This window comes from Mesoplodon bidens (assembly GCF_964165515.1).
Source record: "Mesoplodon bidens genome assembly, chromosome: 4".
NCBI lineage: Eukaryota > Metazoa > Chordata > Mammalia > Artiodactyla > Ziphiidae > Mesoplodon > Mesoplodon bidens.
Genome location: NC_138160.1, coordinates 30,625,716 through 30,638,305, shown reverse-complemented (window position 1 = coordinate 30,638,305; position 12,590 = coordinate 30,625,716). Strand labels below are relative to the sequence as shown.

The window sequence follows — 12,590 nt, the reverse complement described above, 5'->3', positions numbered from 1 at the left end:
AGGAATTCTAAAATTTAACCATTTTTTAATATTATAGTAAAAAAATATATAGCATTTTTAGCATTTAAGCTAAAAAAAGTCCTCCAACATAATAAAGCCCAATTTGGAAACCAAATTATAATCTAGTCAATTAAATTACAATTTAGTAGTGAAAATAGAGTCTGAAAAACAACTACCAGATTTATTTGCTTTCCAAAATGGCAAATTCCTCTGAAAGGCTAAGGAATCAACTATTCTAAAGTCTGATCGATTTATCTTCTTCCTATTTTAGTTATGCATAATCAAGGCAGCCTGAGGCTGATTCTCAATAGTAAACTCTGGGCTCAAATGGAGATTCAAAAAGCAAACCACAAAAATTTACGAATAACAGCTACTGATTTAGAAGACTATAACATCAAAGTGTTTTTAATTCAGGTAAGTGACAAATTTCAGTGATAGAGGATTATCCTACTATATTTATAGATCTCTGCAGTCACATTTGTTTTTTTCATTTTATTAAAATAACCTATACCATTGGCAAAAAATCAGCCATTTATTATGGTTGTTTACAGTCTAATATAAGACCTAAATTTTGCATGAAATTTAGAGATTAACAACAATTTAAAGCAGTCAATAGGTACTGGTCCCAAGACATTTGTACTGGTATATGCTGTCAAACCCCTACATTTTTCTTTACTATTAAAATTATGTCAACGATCTTACTAAATTCCAGAGAGACTACTGTCAGGATTGGCTCCTAGGAGGCCAGCAGAATCCACACCCTGATGCTTACACTGCGTGCTGAAATTGAGGCTTTGTAATCACTAGAAAGGGACCAGTGAGAAATGGAAAAACACAGGGCTAGCAAGTTAAACCAACCAGTCCAATAGCGAATTCCAATTCTGGATATGAGTCAGTCTCCAAGGTAACAGGATGGGAGCACAGCTTTAGCTGTTCTGGCAGCAGGAATGCTTGACCTCAAATACAAGATCCAGGCAAAAGAGACAGAGCTGACATGAATCAGGCGAGAAAAAAGGCTGGATTTCCCCCATAGGCCGAGTCTCAGAAGACTTGAGAAGACTGAATATCTAAGCAACTCAGGTAGAAGATGATAATACAAGTAAATTGGCTTCCATATAATAATGAAAAAAAAAAAGGTTGGCAAGAGCCCACTGATGAAAAACCAAAGGTTTTATTAACTACCAGTAAGTGCACTGTTAGGTATAAGTGATGTTGAGTGTTAAAATCTTAGAGTAAGATGTCTAAACCCTGTTTACCGTTTAGGGATATAATACTGGATACGCTGCTAGGCCAGATGCCCCTGTCTTTGAGTGGGTAAAGCAGCTTGTCTGAGATTGAGACTATGATTAGATTCGATTAGATTTAACTATGACTAGATTCTGCAGCTCAGTATCTGGCCCATGCTGACTTTTTAAACTGTAGGATAATTTTTGGAGATTAGCAAACAAAATGCAATAAAAATCACCCAAAATGCCACTCCCAGAGATGGTCACTATTAACATTTTGGTCTTATACTACATTTTAGTATATACATGTATGTGTGGGTACATATATACATGTGTACCATACTGTATATACTGCATCACTTTCAGGCAAGTTATTTAGCCCTCCTAAACCTGATTTTACTTATCTGCCAATGGAAGACAATAATAATATACTTTATAAAGTGATTGAGAAGATTAAATAGCTAACATCTGATTGTGAAATACACATATGTAACCTTTTCACTTATCAATGAAAATGAGTGTTTTCTGTTATTAAATAGTTCATTCTTCAAGAATTCTTTTATAGGTGAAAATAAATTCTGTTCTATTATGTACCATAATTTATTCCATTAATCCTGTTTTGTTAAATACTTAGGCAATTTACTGTGTTCATTATTATAAATTCTGCAAGGAATCTCTATGTACATACATGTTAATTCTCTTGGGAAAAGGTTTTGACTTGTCTTGACACATTTATCCCAGAAAGACTGAGACAATTTTCATTCTCACCAGCATTTTCTTACGGTACTTCCTGGAAAATTTTTTTTAAGCATTGCAAATTTGTTGTCCAAAAAAATATATATTATTGTGCTTTTACTTCTTGTTCTGAATTTCTTGAATGAAAATATCTGAATGAATTTGGCTATATATATATATATATATATATATATATATATATATACACTAGTGAAAGGCATATTTAAAATTTAATGTAAAAAAGTCAAGGCAGCAGAACTGTATTTATATTTCAATTACATATATTTTCAATATTTGTTATTAACCTACTGAAGAAAAATTATACCCTTGTACTTAATATAAAAATTAAATTGGTCAAGAGTCAACAAATACTTACTCAACACCTGCTATGTAATATCTAACATAATATGATAAATAAAAATATTTTATTTAATGTGTATTTTTTTCCCTAAAAATAATTAAGGTAACTTAATAACATACAAAAGAAAAACCATATTTTAAGACGCTTCTTCCCAAAAGTTGGCATGCAGTTGATTCAAACTTGGTTTTGAAATATTTGTTAGCTCTCTGAAGGATTAGCAAAGAGAAAAATTTTCCCAGATTTTCTCTGAAATTGTGAAAAGATACAAAAATGTAAGCCACTGACATGTTACCTTAAAGAGCACTGACTTTGATGACAAAAACGAAGTCCCAGCCAATCTGTCAACTAGCTGTTTAAATGCAGACAAGCTGTGCCTTTCTGAGCCATAATTTTCTCATCTGTAAAGGAAAGAGGAAACAAGTATTTACTGAATACCTGCACTATGTGCTTTTGCTGACATAAATGGAATAAATAACCTAAAGTTTTATTATAAGGATTGAAAAAGTAAAAGGATATTATAACAGCAAGTGTTATACCAATGTTATTGTTACCATCATTTTTTATATTAATAGCAACTGTAAAAATAGAAAAGTACTGAAAGCAAGGACTTCTGATGTGTTTATGGTACAACATCATAGGCTATTTGAATGAGCTCTGCTTTTCTACAGAGCTATGCAACTTGCAGGAATGTCTAAGCAAGTGATGTAAAGGAAATGAGAGTCTTTTTCCCCCTAACCCTAAAATTTTCTACAGTATAACACAGTGAAGGAAGGATGGTCTTAACAAACAAATTCAAATAGAAAATGTAAATCACAAAATTTCATTTTCTCAGTTTAAAATGCACAAATTGGGACCTCATAAAATTATCTGCTCTAGGATTCAATTTGGTTCAAGACGAATTGGCTCTTTACCCTTTAGTTTCTAGGATTATTTATATTCTAGATTTATGTCATATAATTCCTTCCTTATTAATAGTGAAAGGTTACAAATGTGTAAAGTGTGGCTATTATTAAGTTACTTATATTAACAACTTAATTTTCCTCTTGCAGGCCAGTGCCAAAGATACAGGATGTATGCATGCAGCAATACATCACCGTCTTGTTGCACTTCGAAGCTTCTATAAGCAGAAAGAGGCAAATCAAGCTGAAAGCCAGTCAGAAACAGTCCTCCAACAATTTAACTGTGATAGCTGTGATGAGGATGAGGATGATTTTATCCAAGTTACTAAAACTAGATCAGGTAAAGAACTTTTTTTTGTTAGTTCAGAGGTTTAAAAAAGAAATCTTATTCACAACCCTTTTATATGAAACAGAGTTTTAAAAAGTGGAACTTGTCTGTTCAAAGTGGGCAGGGGTTAGAGCCCTAGATGTTTGCATCTGAGAGGTGGGTTTGAAAATCACTGTCTTCTGCATGTGGCCTTCATTGGGATTTCACCAAAAGTCAGCCTTACTGTAAATACCTGCACATCGTTTGCATATACATTTCATAAAAGACCATATTTGCAATGTAAAGTATTAATTGCTACACTGAAACTAACCAATTATTAATATTTCTCTTCACTTGTTCTCATTCTCCTATTATTGGCCATAATAGAAGAAATTATAAATACTCGTAAGTCAGGCAGATCTGGCTTATTCCCTTTTTGGAATTTGTTTTATTTTCAAAGACCTTCTTTACCTAGGGCAAAAGGCGCTATTTCTTTTATTACATCCGGATTCATTAATTGAACAAGGTTGCAGTGGAACCACTGGTTAATGGATTTTTAGGTTTTAGTGCTTGTCCTGATGAGTGAATTTAAAACTAAAATTCATCATTATTTTTGGAGAAAAACATTGTCAAGGAAATAATAAGCCCAGCTTTATGGGTTTTTAAAATAATTTTTATTGGAGTATTGTTGCTTTACAATGTCGTGTTAGTTTCTACTGTACAGCAAAGTGAATCAGCTATACGTATACATATATCCCCTCTTTTTTGGATTTCCTTCCCATTTAGGTCACTACGGAGCACTAAGTAGAGTTCCCTGAACTATACAGTAGGTTTTCGTTAGTTATCTATTTTATACATAGTATCAATAGTGTATATATGTCAATCCCAATCTCCCAATTCATCCCACCCCCCTTTCCCCCCTTGGTGTCCATATATTTGTTCTCTACATCTGTGTCTCTATTTCTGTTTTGCAAGTAAGATCATCTATACCATTTTTATAGATTCCACATATATGCGTTAATATACGATATTTGTTTTTCTCTTTCTGACTTAACTTCACTCTGTATGACAGTCTCTAGCTCCAGCCACATCTCTGCAAATGACCCAATTTTGTTCCTTTTTATGGCTGAGCAATCCAGCTTTTTCATACAGATGTAGCTATTCCAATAAGTCGTCCAAGTATTTTCAGTAATATTTTCATTTAGCCCTGAATTCTGCTCTACGGAGGACTGACAAAGGACTTACAAAAATAGTGTGTTAGAGGCATTTTCCCAATTTTTAATCATTTTAAACCTTAAAGCTATTTTAATCATACATAATTTAAGAATCTATCAAACAACATGTGCAGAACTTGATGAAATAGCTTCCTTGGCCTAATACTAAAAATGTAGTCAAGAGGAAAAATGCACAAAACATGCAGAGCAGGATAATAAACTGCTAGACTCAGTGAGCCAGAGAACTAAACGAATATGATTTTTCTTGTTACTGTTAAACAAGAGGTTTAATTTTTTTAAATGTATGAAATGTATAAATAAAAATTATTATAATGTTTATATTGTCACAATAAAATGGGATCTATTAGAAAATGGGTTGGTATCCATTAAAAATGTTAACTTGCAGTTAGGATTAAATGGCAAAATTATTTCATCAACAAATGACATGTTTATGAATAGAATCTATATTCTACCATATTCCATTTTAGGAAAGGGGTGATATGCAACTATCTTCATACAAAATGAGAAACAATGGAAATAAGGCCAAGTAAATGCCAATCATATGAACCCATCCTCTCCCCTCCTTACTTAGTACTTTCTCTAGAAGTGTTGCACACAAATGCTAAATGTTATGGAAGCAATAAAATGTCTGACTTTTTAAACTTTGTTGCCCAGGAATCAAGGAAAGGTTTAATTATCTGAAAATGTCGCATTTAAAATTAGGAACATTTCCAAACGTCACTTAAAAATATGCAGATTCTCTATATATTTTATTTCCTTGCTAGTAAGCATATTCATGAGTATTCATGTTCAGTTGTATTCAATATTAAACCTAACTGAATACAATATTGTACAATAAATTATTTTAAATTTATATCACAGATTCTTCTAGGTGGACTCACAGACAGTCAGTTGCCTGTTCATGAGTGCTACCTACTATAAACATGACAACACCTACAAAAAGATCACCTTACTGAAAATATCTAAGCCATCCTAATAACTAAATGAGAAGATCCTATTCATTCCTGGAACAGTTTTTATAGAAAGGTCCAAGAAATATAATTTGTTGCAATTAAAATGTTTCTCTGTGTAGTATAATAATTCTGAGGTTTTATATTTTGATTATTGTGGAGAAAATGACAGAATTTAAGAAACACATGGCCTTTGGAAGTTCAAAATTTTTCATTTTTGAAGAAGTTAATTTAGAATAAGGTTTGGTAACTAATTTGGACTATTCATCACATTGATGGATACAACAGTTAAAATTATAAATTGCTGGATTTGATAAATATCTAAGATATTTATTTTTTCAGTCATATATTGTCTGGCCATAAAACAAATATTTTACAAAACTTCCAGAGTCATTTCTTTGAAAAATGTTATAACTGCATGTTAACATGTTATTAAATCATGTTTTTCTTCTGGGAAATGTGTATTTTCATTTAACCTTTGGACTTCGTAATTCTATAATATTATATATTCATGGTATGAATTCCTTTAAAGAGAATATCTGTTCTTGCACTTGTATCTATCGCACCTTGTATATGCTTGACTCACGGTCAGTATCCAACATTTGTTGAAGGAATGGACAAAATACATTACCTATGTATCAAAACAGTAACTATACAAAAAGTGAAATATGTTAACTTGTTCTTTGCTTTATGTAATTAAATTGTCATTAATATTCTAGTAGGTGAGTCTGTACAGAGACCTTTTATAGCCAAGTGACTTTTTTTCTTAAATGCCATTATTAAGGTAAAACACAGTAATTTCAACAGTTGTGCAACAGAATTTTGATGTTTCTCTTTTGAGATCTGTTTCAGAGACACTTCAGGAGTTACACAAGAAAATTAGTCTCAGTACTTATAGACATATTTCAGTTTTCAATCCAGTATGATCAACCCATGGCTTCAAAATGACTTTTGATTGTGACCCCTATACAATTCCCCTATTAGAGGCATCTTAATCTGCTCAGGCTGCCATAACAAAATACCACACATTGGGTGGCTTAAACAACAGAAATTTATTTCTCTCAGTTTTGGAGGCTGGGAAGTCTAAAATCAAGATGCTGGCAAGGTTGGTTTCATTCTGAGGCCTCTTCTCTTGGCTTTTAGGGGCCACCACCTCACTGTGTGCTCACATGACCTCTTTCTTGTGGGAGCATGGGGAGGTGGTGGGGAGAAAAAGACAGCAGGTTCTCTGGTGTCTCTTTTTATAAGGACATTAATCCCATCAGACCAGGGACCTCATAACCTCATCTAGCCCTAATTACCTCCTAAAGCCCCATCTCCAAATACCATCACATTGTGGGGTAGGCTTCAACATATGAATTTTGGGAGAATGTAAACATTCAGTCCATAATGAGGAATAATTCACAGTACAAAATGATTTCTGAAAATGTTCTGAACAGTGACAATGTATTTGGGATAAGAGTATAGCTTCATTTCTACTTTGAAGAACAATATTCACATGGAAGTATACATGTGAATACATATTTTTAAAAAGTTACATTACTTTATTATAGTATATACCATAGATAATAGTCAAAGCAATTATATATATGCATTTATTGTCAAATCTAATGCTTGAAAGTTTAGCATATGAAAGTTGAATTACTCTTTTAGACTATAATTTAGCTAGGCTGTTACAATTGATGAAAGTTTTGCTTTCCCTATCACTAACTATAACTTAGTAAAATTTAGCTACTGAGTATCTAACTTTCATTAATTCTTCTAGTGACTGCAGAAGAAATACAGTAAATAAAATCCTTTGCTTCTAAATTAAGCAATGACTCAGGAAGTGGAGAAGAAAAGTTAATGTAAGAGAGGAAGAGAGAAAAGGTTGAGAGAAGGAAAAAAAAAACACAGTAAAGAAGAGCTCTAACATGAAAGGAAGAATAAAAAGAATGGAAAATCAGAAGTTTTAAGTGTTTTCTTTTTAATTCTAAAAGAGTGACTCTGATGCAGAACAAACTCGGAAGAAAATTTTCATTAGAAGCGTAATATAAACAGGGAGACATTTAGAGAAGATATTAAAAAATTGGTTCTCTTATAAGATCTTAGCTGATATGGGAACATTGGGATTATGCTAAATTGTTAAAGTAAAGCAGAGAAACAGAGATTTTCCTTATCTTCCTGACATGTTCATTCTTGACCCCTCCTTAGTTGTGGAGATGAATTTTCTCAATGCCTCAAACATTTTATTTAGGGATTATGACATGGCTACTAACAGCAGAAACACGACATTTAGCTTATGACTTTCAACCCTTTTCCACTCTGCTATTCCTTCTTATACTCTTTATGCATATATTTAGTAATATTTTGGGGGGTAATAGAAATAGAAACATCTTATAGTTTCTCCTTGTCCTGTATCTTCATCTAGCCTTCTCCTTTTTGGCTTTTCAATATCCTTTGTCCCCCCCCCCACCTTTAGTGTGAAGTGATCAATCATATAATGACATTCATTTTCACAAGTTACTAGGTGGGTGATTTCAAAGCATACGTCTTCTTCCATAGAAGCTGCTTTTTAAAATAAATTTATTTATTTATTTATTTATGGCTGCATTGGGTCTTCGTTGCTGCGCACGGGCTTTCTCTAGTTGCGCGAGCAGGGGCTACTTTCCATTACGGTGTGTGGGCTTCTCATTGCGGTGGCTTCTCTTGCTGCAGAGCTCAGGCTCTAGGCGCATGGGCTTCAGTAGTTGTGGCTCGCGGGCTCTAGAGCGCAGGCTCAGTAGCTGTGGCGCATGGGCTTAGTTGCTCCACGGCATGTGGGATCTTCCCAGACCAGGGCTCAAACCTGTGTCCTCTGCATTGGCAGGCGGATTCTTAACCACTGTGCCACCAGGAAAGTCCCAGATGCTGCTTTTATTAAAAGTTACTTAGATAAATATTCCCCCAATACACAAGATATATTTAATATGATATCCGATTATATATTACGATAATCTAAACATTCTTTTCTATCAACAGGGGGAAGCCCTCAACAGTACTTTTATACCAAGTTATTCAGCTTAATTGTAAACCAGCAAAATGTTCTCTCTTAAAAAATTTTACATCCATTACTGCCAAACCCAGGAACCCTTAGTTGTCAGGGCCTAATATCCTATACAGGCCTTAGAGTACGTGCATGTCATTTTTTAAAAAGCCGGGGGTGTGGGGGTGGGACTTCCCTGGTGGCGCAGTGGTTGAGAGTCCGCCTGCCGATGCAGGGGACACGGGTTCGTGCCCCGGTCTGGGAAGATCCCACATGCCGCGGAGCGGCCGGGCCCGTGCGCCATGGCCTCTGAGCCTGCGCGCCCGGAGCCTGTGCTCCGCAACGGGAGAGGCCACAACAGTGAGATGCCCGCGTATCGCAAAAAAAAAAAAAAAAAAAAAAAGCCAGGGTGTGGTCATATATATCTTTCAGAATCAGAATGTACATGAAGTGAGCTGGAGGGGGTTATAGGGATTGGGAAGGATAGATCTTAACCTTTGTAAATCCTCAAGTTGTGAATATCACAGTGATATATAATTTCTTCCCTATAATTATGCTTGCTTGAGATGTGGCTACTGGGTAGGCTTGTTCACTAGAAAAGAACACCAGCCTTGTCATAGGCGAGGTTTGAGTTTGAAATTCAGTAATACTACAGATTATTTTAGTTGTTTGAGGGTAGTTGAAACTGATATTAAATCCATGAATGCCAACACTTTGGTTTGTTTGTTTCGCAATGGCCAGATTATACCCACAGTACTGAGTAATTTTTGACATCATACTCGGAATTGACTAACTCAAATACTTGAACATAGTTGAAATTTCTAAGATGATATTTGGAAACTATGGCATTGGAGGAGTTATTGAAATAACTGGCAAATGTTTAGCCTAATAAATACTTGATGATATAATAATTTTCAAACAATTAGAGGCTTACCAATATTTCTTAATTTCTGCCAATCCAGTGGATGTAAAAGACTACTTCACTATTAGCTTAATTTGTATTTTTCTGATTTCTAATAAGGTTGAGGATCTTTTAGATATGTATTCACTGCTTGTGTTTCTTCTAAGAAATTTCTGTTCATAATTTTTGCAAAGCTAACCATGTCATTCTCTCCTTTCAGTGGCTTCCTAGCATATACAGGATAAAAGCCAAGTTCCTAAGCATGGATATAACACTTCATGTCTTTCCCCCTGTCAACCTCTCTAGCCTCACCTCCCACTGTTGCCTGCCTCTCTCTAAATGTTCTAGGATTTCAGAACTGCTATTTTATTACTCCATATCTTTGCTCATACTGTTTCCTCTGTGGAATTCCTTTCTTACTCTTGCTGATTCTGGCTAATACCTAACTCATTCTTTAAGGTTTAGCTTGAGACATTTCCAGAAAGCTTTCCCTAACTCCACTTAGGCTGAATTAAGATTTGTTCCTCCAAATTCCTATAGCACTCTGTGAATAATTTTACCATTGCACAGACTGTATGTTCTTCAAGGGGAGAGACTACTTATTTATTTACCATTTTGTCTCCAACACCTAGCAGGGTGTTTCGCCCATAGCAGGCAATCAAATATAATTTGATCTCCATTGACGTTTTGCATACATAAGACTCAAGGGGTGTTATCCAACAGGAAGCTAGAAATAAGGATGTAAATCTCCGGAGATAGTCTGGGCTAAAGATACTGGTAGTAGCTGAAGTCAGGGAAGGGGAAAGGGGTTAATATTTGCCAAGTGTACACTTTGTAATGGGCATGTGGCTAGGCATTTGTACATATATTTACAGCTTTACAAGGAAGCTATTACATTTTGTAAATGAAGAAATAGGTTCAGAAAGATTAAGGGAACAGTCCAAGGTTGACAAAGGTAATAAATGGTAAAGCTGGGATTTGAACCAAGGTCTTTTTAAATCCCAAACCCAAGCTCTTTACATTACACAAGAGTAGATAAGCTCATGCAGAAGAGTGGAGAAAGAGACAGAGAGACAGAGAGACAGAGAGACACAGAGAGAAAGAAAGAGAGAGAGAGAGAGAGAGAGAGAGAAAAGGGAAGGCAAGGATAGGGAAGGATAGATCCCAAATATGAGCTTAAAAAGAATCCAGAAAAGGGACAGAAAGATGGGGACCACCATTAGGGACCGGTGTGCTGTGAACCAGAGTAAAAAATTTCAAAAGGAAATGATAACCATTTCAAATGCTGCAGGAAGACCAAGTCAGTTAAGGGCTGATAAATGTCTTCTGAGTTTACAATCACATCCTTGGTCACCATGGAAATAGCAGTAATTAGTAAAGTAGCACGGAGAAACTAGATTACAACAGGTTGACAGATGAATAGGCAGCAGGGATGTTGACCAATGATGAACCAACTACTCTTTCAAGAATCTTAGCTGTAAAGAGAAAACAAGCAACATATAAAAGCTAGGGCATAAAAGGTTTTTTTTTTTTTAATTTAAAGATGTCATAGACATGAGCATGTTTAAACAGTGAAGAGGAAAGTCCAATAGAGAGGGATAATTAAAGGTATATTAAAGGTGATAACCTGACGGAGTAATATTTCTGAGCAGGTGGAAGGAGATGGGATCCCAAAATAACAATGGACAAAGAGATATACCAAATGAGAAGATGTCAGTGTAGACAAGTTTGTAGCTGGAAACGGGGGAGATCCAAAAATCTGAGTACTTATCTGTGAAATGGGAAGAAAAGGGGTCTGAAATTTTGCATATGCATAACAGAACTCATAGACTTTGATCCAGAACAGGTTTTCTAAATTCATTTTTTCTGTCAAATGGATCAACTGACATTCTCCTAGTCACCAAGCTTCAAAGCTCAGTGTCATCTGTGACTTCTCCCTTTTCTTCCTTCCTAGTATCTAAGGAATTATAAAGTGTTGAACTAGTAAGACTAGAAAGGACCTTGAGGATGTTCAAAGTTACAAATGAGTAACTCACATCTCACAGAAGTTAAGAGGTGTGCTTTAGGGTGCACTACGAGTCAGTATTAGCAGCTACAGTGAGGCAAAGTTCCTGGCCAGAAGGGGTCAGTGACCTACTAAAAGCAAACAACTATCAGACTGCACTGTGTATTTCCCAGTCTAATATACTACCTGGCACATAGCAGGGACTCAGTAAATATTCAGTGAACCCAAGAGTGAATGCTGGCGTTGGTGGCTAGCTGAAAAGTAAGTCACAGATATGGAATCAATTTGGGCTTGGCAGAACCTTGGAATCACTCTAGTTCAGCTCCCTCACTTTATAGATGAGGAATCTGAGGCCCAGAAAGATGAAGCAACCTGCGCAAAGTCCAAAAGCTTGTTACTGATAGTGCTAGGACTACAAAAAGCAAAGAGACCGCCAAAGCAAAAGGATCTAAAGAGCAGGAGGGATAAACATTAGGATGTGCACTGCCATTTGATTCTCCTCTTGTAACAGGAGCATTTTCTTCCATTTCCATTACTTTTACTCTAGCTTCGATCCAAGTGTAACTATTCCAACAGCGCCCAAGTCTCCCTTCCTCTTCCTGTCTCCCAATTTGTTCCACATTCGAAAGCCAGATCAAGTCATCAAACATTGCTCTCAGGACTCATTTCTTTCCAGTTAAAAGCCTTCAAAAGGCTAACTACTGCCTACAGGATAAGGTCCAAATTATTAACATTCTTAACCCTTCACTCTTTTCCTATCTACTTTTTCAACCATATCTTCCCATCTAGAAATTTTCCACTTGGCCAGACTTATCTATCCATCATCCTCTAACTTTCTCAAAGGCTAACACCTCCCCTCCGCCCCAATAGTTTTTTGGAGGTTAGCAGATGTACCACAGGATACCATGCTTAAATGAGCCCGGTGCTCGGCTTACTGCTCTCTATCCCTCTTGCAATTCTTAGCACT

At 35.5% G+C, this 12,590-nt stretch overlaps 1 protein-coding gene across 6 annotated transcripts in view; it reads left to right on the top strand.

The window, feature by feature from the left end:
• Positions 1-7,810, top strand: part of RANBP3L (RAN binding protein 3 like) — a 49,746-nt gene extending 41,936 nt beyond the window's left edge. For 5 of the 6 annotated variants that reach the window (XM_081231978.1, XM_081231979.1, XM_081231977.1 and 2 more), the window contains 3 exons: positions 272-414; positions 3,372-3,561; positions 5,625-6,560. In XM_081231978.1, the coding sequence (XP_081088104.1) occupies positions 272-414; positions 3,372-3,561; positions 5,625-5,668 (377 nt within the window). In that variant the 3' untranslated portion in view covers positions 5,669-6,560. Of the gene's footprint in view, positions 1-271; positions 415-3,371; positions 3,562-5,624; positions 6,561-7,478 lie in introns of those variants that run through there. The other variant, XM_081231975.1, reaches the window with a different exon arrangement.
• The last annotated feature ends 4,780 nt before the right edge of the window (positions 7,811-12,590 follow it).